The 23,770-nt window shown below is 45.0% G+C and overlaps 1 protein-coding gene across 1 annotated transcript in view; it reads left to right on the forward strand.

Annotated features, from left to right (window-relative positions):
* The first annotated feature begins 14,290 nt into the window (after positions 1-14,290).
* The window catches only part of IFNAR1 (interferon alpha and beta receptor subunit 1), a 36,006-nt gene continuing 26,526 nt past the window's right edge, over positions 14,291-23,770 (forward strand). The window contains exons 1-2 of the mRNA XM_005283927.5: positions 14,291-14,545; positions 22,831-22,954. Of these exons, the coding sequence (XP_005283984.2) occupies positions 14,482-14,545; positions 22,831-22,954 (188 nt within the window). The 5' untranslated portion in view covers positions 14,291-14,481. The remainder of the gene's footprint in view (positions 14,546-22,830; positions 22,955-23,770) is intronic.

The raw sequence follows: 23,770 nt of genomic DNA on the forward strand, positions 1-23,770 counted from the left end.
AGCCCTGTCTCTGGTGTGACACAATCTAAGGAAAAGAGGGTATCAAACTAATGCCTCTAGACTTCTAGAGGTAGCTAGGAGCTCGGTTGGCCCCTACTGGTTTTTTTTTTTTTTAATTTACAAGAAGCTGTCAATAATTTTGTATGTAGCTATCAAGCATCCCAGATTAGCCAAAGTGCAAAGTGTTCTGGCCACACATCTTCCTGTTCTTGGCAAGCTCCTACACTAGGAGAAGCAGAAGGGCACGGTGCTAGCCCTTTGCTGCCAGAGGAATCTGCCAGGATTTTGTCCCCTTTAGGCCACCCAAGTAGCATGAAGAGACTGGAAAGCAGACCAAAATTAGGCCTATATCCAGTAACCAGCCTGTATCATGACGCTAACCTCCCCCCCCCCCCCCGACCTCCACTCCACCAGAATCCCCAGCCTTTACCACCTATTGGTCAGCTTTTCCCTTAAATACCTCTGTGCTTTCTCCCACACTGCCCATTGCATGTGGGGAAGATGCTCTGATAAAATCCAATCAGCCACTATCTTATCTTTCCTCAAATCCCTCCTTAAGACTCACCTCTGCCATCATATCTACAATCCCCAGCCTGCTGACCACAGCTAGGCAGAGCTAAGATGTGACTATTTTTCTTCCCCTTTCTACCCTTTCCTACTCCCTTCCTCTGTACTTGTATGGCCAATAAAATTAATTAACTTAAAACCCTGTAACTAACAAAACTGTGCCAATTCTTCACCAATTTCATTTGCTTGTATGCTGCTATATCTCCATTCCCCTGTGCTTCATCTGTTTTGCCAGGACTACCCTTAAAAGTTTTACTGGTATAACTTTTTAGTTAGGACTACAAATTTTTACCAAAATTGTTGTATCTAGTGTACATGCCGATGGATAAAGGTGCCTTATGCTGGAATAATTATTCCCTTTCTGTATAAGAATAAGCTATATTGGTATAATCCTTTTATACAGGTATAATTGCACCACCTATACTGGTATAGTTGAAGTGGCACATCTTTTACATGTAGATAAACCCTCAGTGTCATGAAATTGCAAGGCTTTCAGGGCAGGGATTGTCTCTTCTCTGTGTTTATACAACACCCAACATAACAAGGCTTCCATCCTGACTGGGGCCTTTGGCTGCTACCATAATAGAAAAATTTACTACTAATAATAATGGTTATTGTACATCCACCAAAGTCTGTGTATCTCTGCTTGTGTTAACACTGCAGGTACTCAACAGGAAAGCCTGTGTCTGCAGGGCACCAGAGGTAGATATCCCAGTGATACACGCACTGCCGTCCAGCATGATGCTTTTCAGGAACTTTTCACAACGTACTGTGAGATGGAAATGACTCACACAGGGATCTCTGGGAGCTAGGAATCAAGTTCCCAGCATGCAATTTTCTCCATCCCATAATGCCATCACTGTCCCATAATTTTTGTGTTTTGTTTATTTTTATGTTTTTTAATCCCACAAACCCATTCAGCACCTTTTGGTGTCTGTCATCTCTGAGAGAAGCATGGAGCACACTGAGCTCTGCACTGTTCTCATGACGTTGCTGATATAGGACACATAACTGCAGCACTTCCTGTGGGTTTGCAAGTGTGCAGGGCCATTAATCATCTCCTGCTATGCAGGACTGTGACTCTCAGCAATGTGCAAGACATAGTGGATGGATTTGTGGTGAGGCAATAGACAGCATGCTGTGACTCTCCCCCGGGGTATCTCACCACCACCTACCTGCCTTTAGCGTGAGAAAGTCCTGTCTGTGCCTGTTGTGCATCAGCTCCCTGAAACCACCAGCCTCTAGCAGCACAAGCCCTGCATTCCAGGCCTTGCTCTCTCTGTACAGGTAATGATAGCCACACACCAAACCCTGAATCCTCAGAGCATTCCCTGCAGTGTCCAGCCCCTTATCCACTGAACACTCACAGCATTACCAAGCCTGCTGTTCCCAAAGGAACAGTACACACCAACTTGTAAGATTCAACTCAAGACCACCACTTTGCTTCACACCCCAGTAGTTGGGTACAGTTATAGGGAAAACAAGAATAAGTTTGTAATTAAAGAACAGAGATTCAAGTGATAATGGGTAAGAATCTCAAAAACAAATGGTTATGTACAAAACAAAATCATAACACAGTTTCTAGAGACTAAACTTAACTAGCTAGTTACTCTCTTGTCTAAAGACATTCATCTCACCTAAAGCATTCATCATTCATCTCATTTTCAACTAAGCCTGGTTTTGACCCCTCTTTCATTAAGTAAACTCTCTGCCCATTTACTTCCTAGGTGAAGGATGACATGGTGTATTATTTGTCCCCCAAATATAGTAGAGCAAGCCTTTGATTTACACCCCAAGATAGGGTCTCCCACCTGCTGTTTGTTTCTTCCTGTTATTTTTCTCCTTTTGAAGTTTTTGCACTCCTTCATTAACATTCAGTTCAAACTGGTGAGAGGAGACCATTGTGAACTACACAAGACTTAATTTAGATGTAAACAGAAAGCTAGATAAACATTTATATCTGACGAAAACCTATTTTTCACCTTTTCTCATGACCAGTCCATAGACACAGACCCTTACGAACATAATTGTCAGTAAGTTTACATAATTCCTCACACAACATCCATGCATGCATATTGCAATTATATTGGTGACCAATCTGACACTGGCTTTTATTTGAAACCTTACATGACACTTTTTGGTGAAGTAGAATATACATGCCAGATTCACGAGATCCCTGTAACCCTACTGAACTCTCTTGCCAGTTGTCATTAAGAGGTTCTTGGGTCTCACATGCATATCCCTATTTGGGCACCAGTCCACCTTGTCAGAGAGTACATCAATAGACAGGGCTACTTTTCTATGGTTATGCAAGAGTTGGTGGATTACCAAGGGTACTTCACCAATATCAGTGGGGGCTGGTCAGGAAAGGTGCATGACACTTGCATCTTTAAGAACACAGTACTGTTCAGAAAGCTACAAGCAGGGACATTCTTTCCCAACTGGCAGTTTACTACTGGTAATATGGAAATGAAATAGTCATTCTGGGGCACCCAGCCTATGCTGTGGTCCCCTCCCTCATGAACCCATACACTGGCCACATTGACAGCAACAAGGAAAGATTCAACTACCAGCTCAGCAGGTGCAAAATGACTGCTGAATGTGCAATTGGTAGACTAAAGGGATGCTGATGGTGTTTACTCACGGGATTGGATCTCAGTGTGAAAAACATCCCAATGCTTATAGCTGCCTGTTGTGTCCTCAGTGGTTTGAGCATTGGCTTTGGGTTGTGAGTTCAAACCTTGAGGGGGCCATTTAGGGATCTGGAGCAAAAATCTGTCTGGAGATTGGTCCTGCTTTGAGCAGGGGATTGGACTAAATGACCTCCTGAGGTCCCTTCTAACTCTGATATTCTATGATTCTATAATATCTGTGAGGTAAAGGGGGAAAGCTTCTGCCAGGGTAGAGGTGGAGTAGCTGGCTGCTGACTTTGAACAGCCAGACACAAGAGCCATTACAGGAGCTCAGCATGGAGCTGTGCAGTTGAGAGAGGCTTTGAAAGAGCACCTTAATGCTTAGCCACAGAGTGTTCTGTGCTGGACTGTTCTCTGGTTCTGGAGCTTGGGTGCAGGTAGGAATTGTGTAGTGCTTACTGTACATTTATAAATATGACTGTGTGTGTGTTCCTGAACATGAGTCATGTGATGTCCCCTGTACATTTCCAAGTATTGTGTGTCAGAGACAGGGATGTGGATGGCCATACCTAGTGGTCAAAGCAGGAATCAGGCCTAATGGTCAGAGCAGGAGTTGAAGCCGAGGGTGAGAGCCAGAGTCAAAGGCCAGAGCCAGGAGTTGGTGGCCAGGGTCAGAACTGGAATCAGAGACCAAATACTAGAGCCAAGAGTCAGAACCAATGTCAGAGGTCAGAAATTGGAGCCAAGAGTCAGAACCAGGTTACCTGGAGAGAGGCAAGGCAGGAGCAGGACTGGGGCCAATGCAGGAGCAAGACAGGAACAAGCAGGCACAGGAGTTCTCACAGCTCTGGGCAAATGTTTTGAGCAGCCACTGAACTGTTGCTGTAGCTGTGCTTAAGAGCTGGTCTGCTGCCTCTTCCAACCAATGAGGCAGTGTAGCCAAACAAGCAGCCTATTACAGGTCAGCTGTGCATGTTACATTGCCTGGAGATGGGCTGTGCTGCAGACCCTGCTTCCTGACATTTTGTGCTTTTAATACCACTAAGCATTCCTGCAATAATATGCTGTGAATGAGATCCTAGGGTTGGAAGGGACCTCAGGAGGTCATCTAGTCCAACCTCCCCCACTCAAAGCAGGATCAATCCCCAGACAGATTTTTACCCCAGTTCCCTAAATGGCCCCCTCAAGGATTGAACTCACAACCCTGGGTTTAGCAGGCCAATGCTCAAACCACTGAGCTATCCCAATGAATAAAGATAATATTATTCTACAAAAACAAATTTATTGAGTGGTAAAACTTGTGCAAAAAACAACAAACTTTTAACATAAATGAATGGAATGGGATTTTAAAATTGGAAAGACTGCAAACATTTCTGTCCATTTCAGTTCACAAATGTAGTCTGTTGTGACTACATAGGCAACAACCGTGGTTCTCAAAGGTCACTGTATGTGAAGCTGTGGTTTTCTTTGCCGTCCCCTAGAATGGAAGGGTGTGGGTAAAGATGTACCTTGTGATGCCACATGGTATATTGGAGAGTTATTAGCAAGGAGTTCTCCAAGGACTGAAAAGGGTGGTCCTGTGGGTCAATGGGGATCTGCAGCATCTCTGTTTGCTGCCCAAGAAGACCTATTATGTTCTTGCGCATTTACCTCTCCTTTTCTTGGTGGGATGCCTGGGCCCTTCACCTGTCTTTCTCCATGCTGTCAGTCATATTTGCCCTCCAGGCCCACTGTTCACAGTCTGATGTAGCATTGGCTTGTGGAATCTCACTGAACATGTCCTCTTCTTTTTCCTCATCAGTGTCAGGCATTCTGTGGATGTGGAGGGCGCTCCCCTCAAGACCACAATAGCAACAGTAGCTGATAAAAACAGACAGATGAATCACTGGATTTACAGTCACAACTGAAAGGGAAAGATACGTTTCAAAACTCCCTTCCCTTACTCCCATAAAAACTTTTAATAAGACATATTTATTGACATTTCAGCTTTGGAGTTTCTCTGCACAGCACAACTCCACAACCCCAGCCAAGTAGTATAACCCACCAGGAGTAAGGTGAGGGAGAAGAAAGGAATTTCAGCTGCAAAAAACCATAAAATTTCAGTCCCTAAACTGTGGGTATGAATATACGGCAATGCACTGAATATTGGCACTATTTTCCACCACTGGTTTTAGTTTTAGCTGAGATCTCACTCCTGAGGGTAACAAAGCCAAAGAGAGCATAGCTGCTTCTGGCATCCTAAAGCAGCTCATGCCCAAATGCTGCCAGCCTGTTTACTGCAATGGTGCCAGCCAAATTCATCCCGTAGTGGTGTGGGAAAGTGTCCTACTGTGAAGGAAGAAAAGACAGCCATCCCTAGAAACCTTTAGGAGAGGATTGCAGAGTACCTCCGTGAAAGTTTTATACAAATTTCTCAAGAGGATACAAGAAACATCCCTATGAACATAAACAAAGTGCTCCGCATGCTCCCCTTCACCTCCTCACCCGCCGCCCAACCCAACAGGGGAATGAAAAGCAGATGCGATCTCTACCTCTGTTTGTTGTACCACTACCTCTCCTCGTATGAATAAAACAATGAAAAGTCAAAACCTATGTCTTGGTAGCTTGGGGATGGGCCAGGCAACATCTTCAAATTTAATCATTGGAAGGAAAAACACATGTACACACATACCCGAGGCCCCTTCCCCTTCATTAGGCTCATCCATGCTTGGCTGACAGGACTGGCTAGACTGTAGTGTAGTCTTGAACAGGTCCTGGCTTGTGGTACCGCTGGAGCCCCCTGCTGCATCTCCCTCCTCCTCTTCCATCTCCTTGCTGTTCACAGCAAGGGTCTCTGTCTTGGGCTCCTTTGAGGTATCGAGTCCACAATTGTCTGCAGGATGCTAGTGGGGTCTCTGCCAAGTATGGCATGCAAATGCAACTTGTAAAAGCAGCAGGTCTGCACCTCAGCACCAGATCGATTGTTGTGTTCCTGGGTCTTGTGGTGTGACTGGTGCAATTCCTTCACTTTCACATCACACTGCTGCAGATCTCTGTCACACTCCTTTGCCTGCAATCTGTTCATAGGTGTCCACATTTCTGTGGCTGGTCCATAGCTGTGCTTCCACAGCCTCTTCTCCTCACAGGTGAAGGAGATCTAATACCTCCTCTCTGTTCCAAACTGTACTGCACCTAGTGCGTGGAGCTAGCATGATCAGTTGGAAGTTGCACACACCAAAGGAGTGCTGCTAGCTGTGCTCCCCAAAGTGGACATTCAGGAAAAGGCATTTCAAAAATGCATGGGGGTGGGCAGGGCTTTAGCCGTGGGGGTGGCTTCCAGTCTCCGTGACCCCTGGGCAGTGGAATTCGTAATGGTGCCCAGAGCAGTTGCTGTCAAGCATCGTGGGAAAGCTGCAGGAGGACTGTTAGGGTCAGCACAGGTCACGCAGTGTCTACCTGCCCCAGTAGGTCGACCATGGCTCCACATTGAGGTGATGGTTTTACTGTGTTGCCATAACAGGGCATTTATGTCAGTTGGAGACATTTGAGTATAGACACTTGCCCAAATAGGTCAACTCAAGGCAACTTACGTCAACCTAACTTTGTAAAGTAGACCAGGCCTAAATGTAACATCCCGTTTCCTATATATTCTTCCAATATTCTTTTTACAGGCCACAACCACCGAAGCTTGGATCCCCTCAGCTTTTCTATCGTTTGTACCTTCACATTCCCCCAATTTCGTTCCAAACGTGGTCCATTTTTATAATGCCAAGCACCCATCTTAACATTTTCATTTCCACTATATTCAAGAACTTCTCCTCAGTGCCCAGCATTCAAAGCCATACAAAAGTGCAGGCCTAATTAATGTCTTGAAGATCTTACTTTTCAATTTGATAGACATTCTCCTAATGCAGATTACTTCACTCACTTATCTCCATTTAGTCCACGTCTTTCCTGTTCTGCTAATAGGTTCATTGAGTTCACCATTATCTCAAATTATCAAACCTAGGTACTTGAACTTCTGTATCTTTGGTAGTGGCTCATCCCCCAAACTTATATTTTGTTATCTTCCTGCAATTTACTGAATCTAGAGACCATATACTCTGTTTTATTTTCGCTGGTTTTCATGACATTTTTTTCAAGTATGTGTCTCCATCTCTCTCAATCTTCTTCCACTTTTTCTTTGCCGTCTCCCCGCCCTTCTCCCAGCACTAAATCATCTGCAGAAAGCATATTCCAGAATACCACTGTGGATGTTAAAGTGCATGAATCACCAACGTGAACAAAAAGGGGCTTAGAGCCAAACCTTGATGTATTCTGACTCTTATGAGAAACTGTTCCATTTCTCCACATAGCCTAAACAGTGACATAGTCATTGGGCTAAATTGATTTTTTTAAACTGGTTGTTACATAAGAACATAAGAATGGCTATATTGGGTCAGACCAAAGGTCCATCTAGCCCAGTATCCTGTCTTCCGACAGTGGCCAATGCAGGTGCCCCAGAGGGAGTGAACCAACAGGCAATGATCAAGTGATCTCTCTCCTGACATCCATCTCCACCCTCTGACAAACAGAGGCTAGGGACACCCTTCCTTACCCATCCTGGCTAATAGCCATTAACAGATTTAACCTCCATGAATTTATCCAGTTCTCTTTTAAACCCTGTTATAGTCCTAGCCTTCACAACCTCCTCAGGTAAGGAGTTCCACAGATTGACTGTGCGCTGTGTGAAGAAGAACTTGCTTTTATTTGTTTTAAACCTGCTGCCCATTAATTTCATTTGGTGGCCCCTAGTTCTTGTATTATGGGAACAAGTAAATAACTTTTTCTTATTTACTTTCTCTACATCACTCATGATTTTATATACCTCTATCATATCACATCATATCCACCCGTAGTCTCCTCTTTTCCAAACTGAAAAGTCCTAGTCTCTTTAATCTCTCCTCATACGGGACCCGTTCCAAACCCCTAATCATTTTAGTTGCCCTTCTCTGAACCTTTTCTAATGCCAGTATATCTTTTTTGAGATGAGGAGACCACATCTGTATGCATTATTCAAGGTGTGGGCATACCATGGATTTATATAAGGGCAATAAGATACTCTCCGTCTTATTTTCTATCCCCTTTTTAATAATTCCTAACATACTGTTTGCTTTTTTGACCGCCGCTGCACACTGCGTGGACATCTTCAGAGAACTATCCACGATGACTCCAAGATCTTTTTCCTGATTCGTTGTAGCTAAATTAGCCCCCATCATATTGTATGTATAGTTCGGGTTATTTCTTCCAATGTGCATTACTTTACATTTATCCACATTAAATTTCATTTGCCATTTTGTTGCCCAATCACTTACTTTTGTAAGTTCTTTTTGAAGTTCTTCACAGTCTGCTTTGGTCTTAACTATCTTGAGCAGTTTAGTATCATCTGCAAACTTTGCCACCTCACTGTTTACCCTTTTCTCCAGATCATTTATGAATAAATTGAATAGGATTGGTCCTAGGACTGAACTTTGGAGGACACCACTTGTTACCCCTCTCCATTCTGAGAATTTACCATTTATTCCTACCCTTTGTTCCCTGTCTTTTAACCAGTTCTCAATCCATGAAAGGACCTTCCCTCTTATCCCATGACAACTTAATTTACGTAAGAGCCTTTGGTGAGGGACCTTGTCAAGGGCTTTCTGGAAATCTAAGTATACTATGTCCACTGGATCCCCCTTGTCCACATGTTTGTTGACCTCTTCAAAGAACTCTAATAGATTAGTAAGACACGATTTCCCTTTACAGAAACCATGTTGACTTTTGCCCAACAATTTATGTTCTTCTATGTGTCTGACAATTTTATTCTTTACTATTGTTTCAACTAATTTGCCCGGTACCAACGTTAGACTTACCAGTCTGTAATTGCCGGGATCACCTCTAAAGCCCTTTTTAAATATTGGCGTTACATTAGCTATCTTCCAGTCATTGGGTACAGAAACCGATTTAAAGGACAGGTTACAAACCGTAGTTAATAGTTCTGCAACTTCACATTTGAGTACTTTAAGAACTCTTAGGTGAATGCCATCTGGTCTCGGTGACTTGTTACTGTTAAGTTTATCAATTAATTCCAAAATCTTCTCTAGTGACACCTCAATCTGTGACAATTCCCCCGATTTGTCACCTACAAAAGCCGGCTCAGGTTTGGGAATCTCCCTAACATCCTCAGCTGTGAAGACTGAAGCAAAGAATCCATTTAGTTTCTCCACAATGACTTTATCGTCTTTAAGCACTCCTTTTGTATCTCGATCATCCAGGGGCCCCACTGGATGTTTAGCAGGCTTCCTGCTTCTGATGTACTTTAAAACATTTTGTTATTACCTTTTGGGTTTTTGGCTAGCCGTTCTTCAAACTCCTCTTTGGCTTTTCTTATTACATTTTTACACTTAATTAGGCAGTGTTTATGTTCCTTTCTATTTACCTCACTAGGATTTGACTTCCACTTTTTAAAAGATGCCTTTTTATCTCTCACTGCTTCTTTTACATGGTTGTTAAGTCACGGTTGGCTCTTTTTTAGTTCTTTTACTGTGTTTTTTAATTTGGGGTATACATTTAAGTTGGGCCTCTATTATGGTGTCTTTGAAAAGCATCCATGCAGCTTGCAGGGATTTCACTTTAGTCACTGTACCTTTTAATTTCTGTTTAACTAACCCCCTCATTTTTGCATAGTTCCCCTTTTTGAAATTAAATGCCACAGTCTGGGCTGTTGAGGTGTTCTTCCCACTACAGGGATGTTAAATGTTATTATATTATGGTTACTATTTTCAAGCGGTCCTGTTATAGTTACCTCTTGGACCAGCTCCTGCGCTCCACTCAGGACTAAATCGAGAGTTGCCTCTCCCCTTGTGGGTTTCCGTACCAGTTGCTCCAAGAAGCAGTCATTTAAAGTACTGAGAAATTTTGTCTCTGCATTTCGTCCTGAGGTGATATGTTCCCAGTCAATATGGGGATAATTGAAATCCCCCACTATTATTGAGTTCTTAATTTTGATAGCCCCTCTAATTTCCCTTAGCATTTCATCGTCACTATCACTGTCCTGGTCAGGTGGTCGATAATAGATCCCTAATGTTATATTCTTATTAGAGCATGAAATTACTATCCATAGAGATTCTATGGAACATGTGGATTCACTTAAGATTTTTATTTCATTTGATTTTACATTTTCTTTCACATATATTGCCACTCTTTACCCCACCCCCGCACGCTGTTCTGTCCTTCTGATATATTTTGTACCCCAGAATGATTGTGTCCCATTGATTGTCCTCAGTCCACCAGGTTTCTGTGACGCCTATTATATCAATATCCTCCTTTATCACGAGGCACTCTAGTTCACCCATCTTATTATTTAGACTTCTAGCATTTATATACAAGCACTTTAAAAACTTGTCACTGTTTATTTGTCTGCCCTTTTCTGATGTGTCCGATTCTTTTTTATGTGAATGTTTCTCGTCTTATCTGGCCCCTAGATTATCCTCTTCCATCCTCTCCTCCTGACTAAAACCTAGAGAATCTCTATCAATAGGCTCTCCTCTAAGAGAAGTCTATGTCTGATCCACGTGCTCCTCTGCAGCAGTCGGCTTTCTCCCATCTCTTAGTTTAAAACCTGCTCTGCAACCTTTTTAATGTTAAGTGCCAGCAGTCTGGTTCCACTTTGGTTTAGGTGGAGCCCATCTCTCCTGTATAGGCTCCTCCATCCCAAAAGTTTCCCCAGTTCCTAATGAATCTAAACCCCTCCTCTCTACACCATCGTCTCATCCATGCATTGAGACTCTGAAGCTCTGCCTGCCTACCTGGCCCTGCACGTGGAACTGGGAGCATTTCTGAGAATGCCACCATAGAGGTCCTGGATTTCAAACTCTTCCCTAGCAGCCTAAATTTGGCCTCCAGGACATCTCTCCTACCCTTCCCTATGTCATTGGTACCTACATGTACCACGACAACCGGCTCCTCCCCAGCACTACACATAAGTCTATCTAGATGCCTTGAGAGATCCGCAACCTTCGCACCAGGCAGGCAAGTCACCATACGGTTCTCCCGGTCATCACAAACCTTGCTGGCATTGCTGGCACATGATGGCATATATAACATTAGTAGATGTGCAGGTGAATGAGCCCTTGATGGTATGGCTGATGTGGTTGGGTCCTCTGATGGTGTCGCCAGAGTAGATATGCGGACAGAGTAGGCAACGAGGTTTGCTACAGGGATTGTTTCCTGGGTTGGTGTTTCTGTGGTGTGGTGTGTAGTTGCTGATTGGGCAGGCGAGCAGGCTCCCCATTAGCTCCTCCCAGCCTGGGTAGAGCGACGGGGGTAGGGGTGAAGAGCAAGCGATGGAGGAGGGTAACAGGTGGAGGAAGAAGCGGTGTTCAGTTTTCAGGGATTAGAAAGTTAGCAACCCTAATGGAGGTGGTTTTATTAGGCCGACGGGACATAGAGTGTCTTCACCAGACACATTGCAGTGCTATATGTGAAGACATGCCTTGAAAGTTCCAAGTACAGCCTGAACCTTAGGTAGAAAAAACTCCATAGAAGTTTACAGGAGCTCTGCCTACATAGTGCTGGCAGGATGGGACCCCGGCTGTAGCTAAATCTCAAATTAAACATCTGATTTAGTTGAGATCTGTATGTTAATCCTCAATTCTGTAGTGCTGCCTTTCATGCAAGTACCTGATCTCTAAGCTCTTTACAAATAAAACCTGACACACCCAATGATAGAATAGAATCAGAGAAGATTAGGGTTGGAAGAGTCTTCAGGAGGTCATCTAGTCCAACCCCCTGCTCAAAGCAGGACCAACCCCAACTAAATCATCCTAGCCAGGGCTTTGTCAAGCCAGGCCTTTAAAACCTCTAAGGAGGGAGATTCCACCACCTCCCTAGGTAACCCATTCCAGTGCTTCACCACACTTCTAGCGAAATAGTTTTTCCTAATATCCAACCTAAACCTCCCCCACTGCAACTTGAGACCATTGCTCCTTGTTCTGTCATCTGCCACCACTGAGAACAGCCGAGCTCCATCCTCTTTGGAACCCTCCTTCAGGTAATTGAAGGCTGCTATCAAATCCCCCCTCACTCTTCTCTTCTGCAGGCTAAATAAGACCAGTTCTCCCAGCCTCTCCTCATAAATCATGTACCCCAGCTCCCTAATCATTTTCGTTGCCCTCCGCTGGACTCTCTCCAATTTGTCCACATCCGTTCTGTAGTGGGAGGCCCAAAACTGGATGCAATACTCAAGATGTGGCCTCACCAGTGCCAAATAGAGGGGAATAATCACTTCCCTCGATCTGCTGGCAATGCTCCTACTAATGCAGCCAAACATGTCGTTAACCGTCCAGGGCCAGCTCTAGGTTTTTTGCCGCCCCAAGCAAAAAAATTTTTGGCTGCCCCCCACCCCAGCCCTGGGCTCTCTCCACCATCACCACCAGCACCCCCTGCCACCTGAGCCCTGGGCTCTCTTTTCCCCCCCCCTCTCCCCCGCACCCCTTACCGCCCCAGCCCTGGGCTCTCTCCCCCCGCACCCGCACCCCCTGCCGCCCCAGCCCTGGGCTCCCCCACACCAGTGCTGACTCCGCCCGCTCCCCCTCACCTCCAGCTGGTCCGGCACTGGCAGGGTCAGGGTAAGCAGCAGGGCTCCCGGGCCGCACCTCAGCCCAGGGTCTCTTAAGCCAGGGCTCCCACCTCCAGGACCGGCCGGGACCCAGGAGGGCAGAGCCAGGGGACCGACCTGGCAGGGGGCTGAGGAGCCGGAGCAAGGTAGCCCCGGAGGGAGCGGAGCCCTGGAGAGTGGGACGCGGGCCCTGCACGGCAGCGCCCCACCATCTATGGCCCCACTGCTGCTGCTTCTGGTCGCCCTGCTGCAGTCCCTGGACAGCTCGGGCTGCTTCGCCCAGCCCCGGCTGCGGCGCTGGGGGGCGGCCACCCTGCGGCACCTGCAGGCGGCTCCGTGTGCCCCGTGGGGCGGCCCCCAGCCTGAGTGTCCCCCACTTGGAACCTGCCCAGCCCAGCCACAAGGTGCAGGCGCTGCTCCCCAGTGGCGCAAACCGCAGCAGCCCCAGGGCACCCCCGTGCATGATGCGCTGCTGCTACCAGGTCTGGCTCTAGGCTTTTGCCGCCGGAAGCAAAACAAAATGGCCAGAATGCCGCCCTTGAAAATGTGCCGCCCCAAGCATGTGCTTGGTTTGCTGGTGCCTAGAGCCGGCCCTGTAACTGTCTTGGCAACAAGGGCACTCTGCTGATTCATATCCAGCTTCTCGTCCTTTAATGCAGAACTGCCCCTTAGCTCGTCGGTCCCCAGCCTGTAGCAGTGCATGGGATTCTTCCGTCCTAATTGCAGGACTCTGCACTTGTCCTTGTTGAACCACATCAGATTTCTTTTAGCCCAATCCTCCAATTTCTCTAGGTCACCCTTCAGTGTATCTACCTCACCCCCCAGCTTAGTGTCATCTGCCTATTTGCTGAGGGTGCAATCCATCTCATCATCCATATCAGTAGTGAAGATGTTGAACAAGGGAGGAATTTCTCCACACAATTCAGCATCCTCATTCTCTGTAAAAAAAATTAAATATAATTTTAAAAATAAATCAGGTGCATTTTAAATCTCTTCTTAAAGGAAACACGAACCAATTAAGTAAAATAGCCACAGTTAGAAGGCATATTAAGTTCTTCAGGACAGGGAGGGAGCATTTTTTTGTTCTGAGTTTGTCACAGACTGTGACCCACAGTAGGGCCATGAACCTCAACTGGGGCCCCAAGGCGCTAGCATCACAAATAACGATTGGTGTAAGAAAATGGGGGGCGGCTTCTCCTCCTTCCCCCAAGAAATTATGCTCTTACATATTAATGACTGTGATGGGTTTGCAATAAAACACCCAGTGCCCGCGGTTGGGCCAATCTGCCCCATGTTATTTGCATTGCAGCTACACTCCGAGGCCCTGACCAGGCTGAGGTAGGGGCATTCTGCTGGAAACTGCACAGACCTAGAAATAGCCCTACCAGGTCTGTTTTTCACGCTGTCCGTGGGCAGGAACCACACACACAAACACAGCTGCTGGCTGGGGCGGTGACGTCACTCCCCCCGCACCGCCCACGCCGGCTTTCGAGCTAGCGCTGCCCGGGTTTCTGGGAAGAGTCGCTGTTTCGCTGAAGCCTGGAGGCGTGGCGCGCAGCGCGAGACTGGGGCGTGGCGACGGTGGCTCGAGGCAGCGGCGGTTTCCGTTATCCCGCGAGCTGGCGGCAGCACGAGCCTGGTCGCTAGAGCCCCCGCGGGAGGATGGCGCCGCCGGAGCTGCTGCTGCTCCTCCCGCTCCTGCTGGGGCCGGTTCCCCTCGGCGCAGGTGAGCGCGGCGGCTTCGCCGGGGGCCAGGTTGTGGCGCCCCCCGGGCCGATGTGTGCCCGCCTGGGGGGGGGGGTGTAGCCGCGTGTCCAGCCTGCGGCCTCAGAGCCCCCCCGCGTCCAGCCCTGGGCGCCGGCGGCTCGGCCTGGCCGGGCTGTGTCTGCCGCGCCTCGGCCCCGGGCCGCCAGCAGCCCTGATGGAAGCGGAGAGACAAGGCGGCCGTGAACCCCCCCCACCGGCCTCGCTTGTGCCGCTGTCAGCCGGCGGCTGGGCCCCGCCAGGGTCGCCCGCGCCAGGAGAGATGGTCCAAATGGACTGTTAGCCTGGGTTAGTTAATCTGCCGTGTGGTGCCTTTTATTTAGCGAGACAGTGGCCTTAAAGTGGGTCAGTTCCGTTTACTTAGAAGAGAATTAAACTAAACTGAATCAGGCCGTGTCTACACTACAAAATTGACCACCTCGCTTATGTTGGCATACAGCCCCCGCAGTTATTAAATCGTGTGTGTGTGTGTGTGTGTGTGTGTACAGACTTGGCTTTGTGTCGGAGGTGAGGGCCTTCACCAGAAGCCCTTGTATGGATTGTATTGTCAGTGTGGGGGTACTGCGGGATAGCTCCTGAAAGCCAGTAACCGTAGACGTAAACAACGCTGTGTCTACACTGACGCTGCCTTGACCCTAATTACATCCCGACATGACTTGTTGGGGGGAGAGGGGGTGTGTCACACAACCCCAGATTTTTGCCAGGATAGGAGTTGGGCTGCGTAGAAAAGGCACTGGCACCTAGCACTCCTGCTGAGCCCTGCTAGGAGGTGCCTGGGGCAGGGAGGAGAGTGGGCGGGCAGCACAGCTCTGCCAGAGAGAGTGCAGGGAAGCCCACTGAGTCCTGTCCCTTCCTCACTCCCAGCTGCAGTTACCGATGCTTGGCAGTAGTGGCTGGAGCCTCTGTCCACAGCGGGGAGGCAATGGGAGAAGTGAGGAAGGAGCTGTGATGGGAGTGGAGACAAGTTGGTGCCAGCTTGAAGCGGTTGTGGGAGGCACGGGAGGAGTGGGAAAGGGCCCATAGGTGAAGCGGTTATGTGCCCCCGCTGACCTTTAAATTGTGCCTAACCCATTATCAACAGTTAAGTGTCGCTTCTGATTACATTGATTGTGACTCTACGCTACTCATGGAGGTCGTGTTACTATATTGGTGTAGAGAGGCACGTAGGTTGGTAGGAGCCATCTTTAAGTGAAAACACTTTCACAGCTAGGTCAACACAAAGTAGCTTATGTCGACCTAGTCCTGTTGTGTAGGTCAGGCTCAGCGACACAAGGTGGGTGAGGTAATATGTTTTATTGGACCAATTAATTTTGGTGAGATAGACAAGCTTTCAAGCTTACACAGAGCTCTTCTTCTGGTCTGGGACAGGTACTCAGTGTTACACTTAATTACACGATGAAGCAGTCATGGGGGAAAGGGAGGGAGGAAAGATGCTGGAGTGGGAAGGTTAGAAGGTTACTGATTGTTGTAATAAGCCATAAATCCACTGTCCCTATATAGTCCATGATTTTTAATGTTTAGCAAAGTTGTAAATTTAAGCTCCCAGGTTCGTCTTTTGAAGGTATTGTGCAGGTTTCCTTTGAGACTAGGACTGAGAGGTTAGGTATGGAGTGATCACTTTGTGAAAAGTGCACCCACAGGGTGATGTGGTATTTTTGTCTTATTTTCTGTGTGGGTTCATTTGAGAGTGTAGTGATTGTCTGGTTTCACTCACGTAGTTGTTGGTTGGGTATTTAGTGCACTGGATGAGGTATATCACATGTGATGGACATGTGTGGGACCCATGGATCTTGAAAGGAGCGTTGTCGAGGTTGTTGGTCATTGTACCCATAGAGAGAGATCTGCAGGTTTTGCATTTGTTGTTCTGGCAGGGATTGGTGCTGCTTTGAGTTGGTATGCCTTGGTCTGCTGGGAACTTGCTTCTGATGAGGTGTGTCTGTTGGTGGAGAGAGGATGTTTGAAGGCCAGAAGAGAAGATTCAGGAAAGATTGAAGTATGAGTTGTGATTGTTTGATACCCCTTATGGGTTCCATTGTAGGGTAGTAGGTGACAACTTAGTTCCTTTTCCCCTTAGGACTGAAGAGTTGTTAACAGGCCACTTCACTTTGAATGGTCCCTTGAAATATGTGGGGACTACTTATGCTGAACAACCTGTTTCCTCTTATATTCTGCTGTGCCACTCTTGAGGGCTTGTCCACACCACGCAGCTTTTAGCGACAGGGCTGTGTCGACACAGCCTTGTCGCTAAAAGTCGGCTTGTGTAAACCCTCTTTGTTGGCACTTTGTCGTCACCTTTGCCGACAAAATACTTCCATCCCCAGGAGAGCGGTCCTGCCGACAAAGCCACATTCACATTGCCACTTGCTGCGGCAAAACTTTTGTCTTTCGGAGGGGGGCTTTTTTAAGCACCTGTGAAAGACAAAAGTTTTGTTGACAACTTGGCAGTGTAGACAAAGTCTTAGTACCTTTCCCAGACCTGAAGAAGAGCTCCATGTAAGCTCAAAAGCTTGTCTCTCTCACCAACAGAAGTTGATCCAATAAAAGATATTACCTCACCCACCTTGTCTTTCTAATATCTTGGCACCAACATGTCTACAATACCACTGCATAAACTGAATTAAGGCCACTTTAATTCTCAGTGAGGGCAACCACACTGGGGTTTAATGCGGTTTAACTAATGCACTTCAAATTCACTCTTGAATTCAGATTGATTTTTCTTGAGTGTCCTTGTGTAGACAAGCCCTATGATTCTCTGTCCACTGTAAACCAGTAACACAAGCCCCATTGGAGACATCCTTGACCTTCCTCCCAGCCCCCCATTCACCTTAGTCAGCTACATCAAGGTAAAGCTACAGATTGCTTGGTCTGCACTAACATTTTACAACATGTCAGCTATCATGTACTAGCTATCATCTTGTAAAAACAACTCAGTTTTTCCTGGGGTAGATGTGGGCTTTTGAATTGTGTTCAGGCAAGGGCTTGTGTGCATGGTGGGGTAATGCACACTATAGTGTGTGACTTCTGAACCACACTAACATATTGCACACTAGCATCTTGGTCTGTGTAGACCATGCTGGGGCTCATTAAAGGTTTCCTAGTGCACTTTAACATCGGACTGGCTATATTATTTTATCACAAGGGAATATTTGAATATAGATTGAGCGGATGAAGGGATTGAAAAAAAATCCATGCAACCATGGATGGTTATGTAATGCAGGGTGATAATCATCATGTGAATTATCAATCTGTTTGAATTAGGACTGAGACTGACCGATTTTTTTTTTTTTCCTTCTAATGATTTGGCACTCTTGTCTGTATACTTTATTGGCTCTGGTGTGGAGAGCCTTATTATTGTAAAATAACTCTCAGCTAGTGCTTATATAGGGACATTGAGCACTTCCATATTCTTCTATTTGTTCACAATATTAATGTAAAAAGTTATATTAATAAAGGCAAATACAACTCAGAGTTTGAAATGAAAAACAAAAAAATGCTTTGATCACACACAATACTATTATTTTTTCTTAAATTTATTTCAGTGTACAACTAGTGTTGGCATTTGTGAGTGTATCTCTGTGCTGCAGTGGAGAAAAGAAATGGGAATTCTCAGTTCTTTACTGAAAGAGTTGGAGTTTATGTGAAAGGATGTGTGTTTCATTGGGTGTTAGGAGAGGAAAAGGGCATATGAAAAGGGGTGAGTGGACAAGGGTGGTCTGCCTATCTGGGAAGCTGGCCACCAGTGACATCCCTTAGAGATTGCTGCTACACTTGTGTGACACGCTCAATCTTGTGTGTGTCTTCTTTTACAAAGATGAAACTCTTTAGTCATCATATGAATAGATGAAATAACCTTTAAAACTGGGAATGAGACTGAAAACAAACACAAGGTAACTTTAGATGTGAAAATAGTTTCTTGTGGTTGTCTGAAGTTTCTTTTCCATGATGTGTTAATGTCTGACTGTAATGTTTTCCAGTGAAAGAAACTATTTGTGTGTGTGAGAACAAAAGGGGACCCTCAAATGTTTGTTATGAAAGTGTTTTGAGGATTTCTCTGAAGTGAACTTAAAGGAGCATGGTTTGGGGACTTTCCATCTGTACATATGTACAAATGGAGTGAGATAAGTGACAGTTCCTTTGAAATCAAAAGGATATGTTCAACTTTAAAATCACACTTCTGTGTGGAGTTTTTTACCACCTACAGTTATAGTAATCTTGGGGAGTAACTTGTAAGTAAAAAGTCAATGAAACGTTTTTTTCTATTTAGTTTTGCATTTGACAGCACTGTGTATAGCTACTTTTACAGATTCTCTTGGATAGCCAGCTAGCTCCCAGTCCTGCAAACATTCACATTTATGCTTAACTTCACACCATGAGAATCTGGCTGTTAGTTGTGAATTCAATGGAACTACTCACGTGCATGAGGTTAAGTATGTGTATAAGTGTTTAAATGATTTGGGGTTTTGGTCATTTTCACCTTAGCTGAAAAAAAAAACCATTGTAAACGTTAAGGGGAGAATAATTTTGAAAAATAAATCAGAACAAGCTCTTTAAAGAATGCTCTATCAGAAACTACTTTTTTTTTTTAAATAATCATTTAGAAGGGTTAAAGTTGTCAGTGTCCCTTTAAAGATCACATGAGCTGCTTTAATCTGCTTGTGTTAAGATAGACAATGCTTTTATTTAAAAAAAAAAGTAAAACCTTTACAATGTTAGAATGTGAATGCTTTTGTTGAAGAAAACAATATGCTAAATGTTATGATGTTCTTTCCACCCAAATCATAAATAGCCCTCCCTTTTTACACCTCTGCTGTCTGGCCCTGGAAATATCCAGTCACTCATTGGCTACAGTTTTTCCTCTTCCATTGTTACTAGTCTTTGCCATAACATGGTGTCTAGTTAAATTAAGAGCATGTGTTTGTGGCTGAAGCTGCTCTGCTAGACAGATGTTTGATTAGTAAGAAAGTTATTTCCTCCTTTCCTTCCTTCCTGATCATCATACAACATAAGCTTTTTAGCATAGTGTATATGGTTAACTGAAAAGAGTGGCAAGTTTGAATGTGTTGCAGAATTTCTTAGATATAGTCCAGGGGTTCTCAAACTGGGGGTCACAAGGTTATTATGTGGGCGGTTATGAGCTGTCAGTCTCCACCCCAAACCCTGCTTTGCCTCCAGCATTTATAATGGTGTTAAATATATAAAAAAGGATTTTTAATCTATGGCGGGGGGGGGGGGGTCGCACTCAGAGGCTTGCTGTGTGAAAGGAGTCACCAGTACAAAACTTTGAGAACCACTGATATACCATATATACTCGTTCATAAGCCGAATTTTTTTAGTAAAAAAAGGGAAGCACCAGAGAAGGGGGTCGGCTTATGAACGGGTATAGAGAGGGAGAGGTGGGACACAGCCCCTCCCCCCAACAGAGGGAGCAAGGAGAGGCAGCACAGCCAGCAGAGACAGAAGGGAAGAGGTGGGACCAGAGTCTCTCCGCTTCTGGCCACACTGCTCTCCCCCCCACCTCTGGAGCAGCTGCAGCTCCGGGGCTGGCAGGCTGAAGCTGTGCCGCTCGGCCCCACACCCCAGAGCAGGCTGTGGCTGCGCCACTCGGCCCAGCCCACTGGAACATGCTGCAGCCGCACCGCCCAGTCTGGCCCACCAGAGCAGGCTGCGGCTGCGCTGTCCAGCCTGCCGGAGCAGCTCCAGCCAGGTCAGAGACATCCTACCCAGATAAGGTGGGAAGGGATGGGATGAGGAGAGTGTGGGGGTCCCAGGCTAGGGTTAGGGTAATGTGCTGGTTGGTCACAGGGGTTACTCCCCTAACCCCCAGCTTCTCCCCCCCCCCAAAAAAAATTCCCCATCAGTTGCTGTCCTGGCCCATCAGGGTAAGCAGCTGGCGCGCTGGGACACTTTGTTTACTTAGGTTTACCTCCACGCCTGCGGACACTCAAGGTAAACAAACCATCTTGGCCCACCAGCGGCTTATCCTGATGGCCTGGGAGCCAAAGTTTGCTGACCCCCGAATTATAGGGTCGGCTTATGAATGGGTCTTAAAAATTTTCCATTTTTACTTATCCATCTTATAAACGGCTTATAAACGAACCAGCTCGTGATCGAGTATATACAGTAGTCCATGAAGGTTCACTGAACTTCTTTCTCTCCAACTCCTGTGATCTCATGAATTACAGTCCCAGGAGCTAACACTTTTCTGCTGATAGCACTTGAAATCTTCAGCACCCTCCCTTTAAAAAAAAAAAAAAAAAAAAAAAAAAAGAATTTGGCAGATTTTTCTTATGGGATACTTGGTTGAACTTATGACTGTTACATTGGACAAGCATGTTTGCTAAAATTTTAAAAATTGTTATAACAAAGTAAAAGGGATACAATCTCAATATTTGTGTATTAAACTAAGCTTTATTACTGATATCACATTAGAAACTTAAAGTGCAGTTCTATTCTGAAAAGTGACTGAGAATTTTTTTGAGATTCCTGTTTTACTGCTTCAGTGAATTCCAGCTCAAACTTGCTCAGTTTACATGTCTCCCCATACCCATTCCCCAGCCCTTCCTGTCAACCCCTGCAGCTCAGCTTGGGAGCCAAGCCAAAAGTCAAGGCTCTGTTCTTTTTGGCTCACAGGTCATTGCCAGTAATAAATATTCAGTCCAACTGCTGCCCTCTATTACACCTGTGTGACCCCTTTGTCTTCAATTAATGCCCATAGTTAAACCTCTGATACCCTATCATTGAGGGTTGTATAATTCAAAGACAATGATGTTGAAAAAGTGGATGCAAATGGAATTTATTTAACCAATGTAATGTTACATGAGTAAGAGAATAATCTTTCATTCTCGCAGTTATTTTTTACTACTGTCTGTCCTGATAAAGTATCTGATCTTTTTCACAAAATTGTGCTCATATGATTTTGCATACATACAGAGTGCAGATCTGCTGAGGAAGAAGGAGCCATTTTTACACACTCTTCAGAGTAGAAACAGAAGTTTTGATCTGAAAACAAATTAGATTTTTATCTCCTCAATGATGCAGCTTCTTTTTTCTGACATCTGAAAATGGAGGCAGCTTGCTGGAAATCCTCTACTTCCTGTGTACTGGAAGGGTGATATGTTCTTGTGTCATGCATGCTCTGCACTATAGAATTAAGTAACAGTCTTTCCTTCCATTTCTTAAAGGAACATTTTATTAAAAAGCGGGACAGTTGCTGTCTGAAGAGTTACCATGTGTTATGTATTTAAAAAAAAAAATAGAAAGTCTGCAAGTTTCATTTCCTTTATCTCCACTCTTACGCACACACAATAACTGTGTCTTCTCTTTCCTGCCACCATTTTCCTGTCTTCAAAATAACAACAAAAAATCTGTTCAAGACTGATTCCCATTTCCCCACCATCTCCATCCTCCTGAAATAAAAAGATGCAGAGTATTGGTCCATCTTCAGTCTCTTCTCTGCTCATTCTTGTTTGTGTCTTGATGCATTTTTACCATTTACCCTCCAAACTTTTTATGGAGGACACTAACCAGCACTACTCTTGCTCAAGAGGAAATGTTGGGTTGCTGCAAAGGAATCCCAGGGTCATACTGTGTGGAGAAGTCTTTGTGGTGATTGTATCTCAAAATATATTGTAGCAGGGAGAAAGGTCATAGATCTTCTGGGTCCATTTTACAGCTGTGAAATGGTAGAGAGCAGCAGACACCTCTATAGTAGAGCTTCTGCTCAGAGATCCAAGTATTGAAAGCTGGCACTGCACTTGCTTTTTAAATGCTTTGGCTGACATGCATTCAGAACCAGTGAATTCTTCCATGCACTAAGTCTTGAAACTCTGTATAAAAAGAGAAAAAAATTGAATCCCAATTATAGGGGAGAAATCTCTATTAATAGGCTAAGTATCAGGGGGTAGCCGTGTTAGTCTGTATCTGTATCTAGTCTGTCTCTATGCATCCGAAGAAGTGAGGTTTTTACTCACGAAAGCTTATGCCCAAATAAATCTGTTAGTCTTTAAGGTGCCACCAGACTCCTTGCTATTTTTATTAATAGGCTAAGAAGCCATGAATGATCTTGCTATTTCAATAGGCTTGAGTGCTTTTTAACTGTAGTAAACTTAGTGTTCTATTTTAATTTTTAACATGTAAAGATTACTGTTGTGGAACTGATGTCACACGTCCTTAAACTTTATGTACAATAACATTTTCTCCAACCTCTTCCTATCTCTCCCCCCTCTCCCTGCCCCAATATTTTTGTAGGTCAAATGAATCTGACGAGCCCTCAGAATGTTCAAGTTGATGTTGTAAACACAAATTTCACTCTAAGATGGAGCTGGGGTGGTGAGAATGACTTCAATGTGACATTTTCAGCTCAGTACCAACGGTAAGCTTACTATTTTACTGTGAGCCAAAATTATTTGACATCCATTTCCACAGAAGGTAAGAAGGGGAAAAAACAAAACAAAAACCCACCACTGTGGTTTGTTTGTTTATTGATCTAAAAATTGTTAAAAATAAGCACAAGAGCACACTGGTGACGCAAGAAAAGTGATGCTTTTATAGTGGTTTGTGTGCTGCTTTTCATCACTGTGTATAGTTTGAACATGTAGCCACATTTTTAACACCCCAAATCTGGAACTGTGTTTGGTTACAAGAGTTTCAGAACATTGATGTTAGTGCTTGAAGTGGTACTAATCTTCTATAATTCACAGAGCTTTGGGAGTCCTGGCTTTCTAGTAGTGTATCCTTACACCCAGGCTGTCCCAAAGTATGACCTGTTAAATCTGGGAATCTACAAACATTTTAGGGGCATATCAAGGGTTGTCCCTTAGACATAGTGGTCTTTAGACAGGTTAAAAGTTGCAGTTCAGTCTACTGGTTAAAACCTAGTTCCAGCTAGGTTAGGGGATAATTCTGATGTGGTTGTATTTGTAGTGCACAGAAGCTCTCCCACCGACATAGCACTGTGCACGCTACCACTTACGTTTTTCACATCCCTGAGCAACATAAGCTTTGCCAACATATGTGGTAATGTAGATGCCAAAGTACATGTGTGCCATAACTTTAGATTTCTATCAGTGTGGATTTTGTCCTAAAGAATCACTTAAAAAAAATATAGAAGAGCAAAATTTTCATTTATATCAGTGGATGCTGGATCAGGCCCAGAATGAATTCTTAAATCAACGTGAATGCCAAAATA

This window comes from Chrysemys picta, chromosome 1 (genome assembly GCF_011386835.1).
Source record: "Chrysemys picta bellii isolate R12L10 chromosome 1, ASM1138683v2, whole genome shotgun sequence".
In the NCBI taxonomy this organism is placed as follows: Eukaryota; Metazoa; Chordata; order Testudines; family Emydidae; genus Chrysemys; species Chrysemys picta.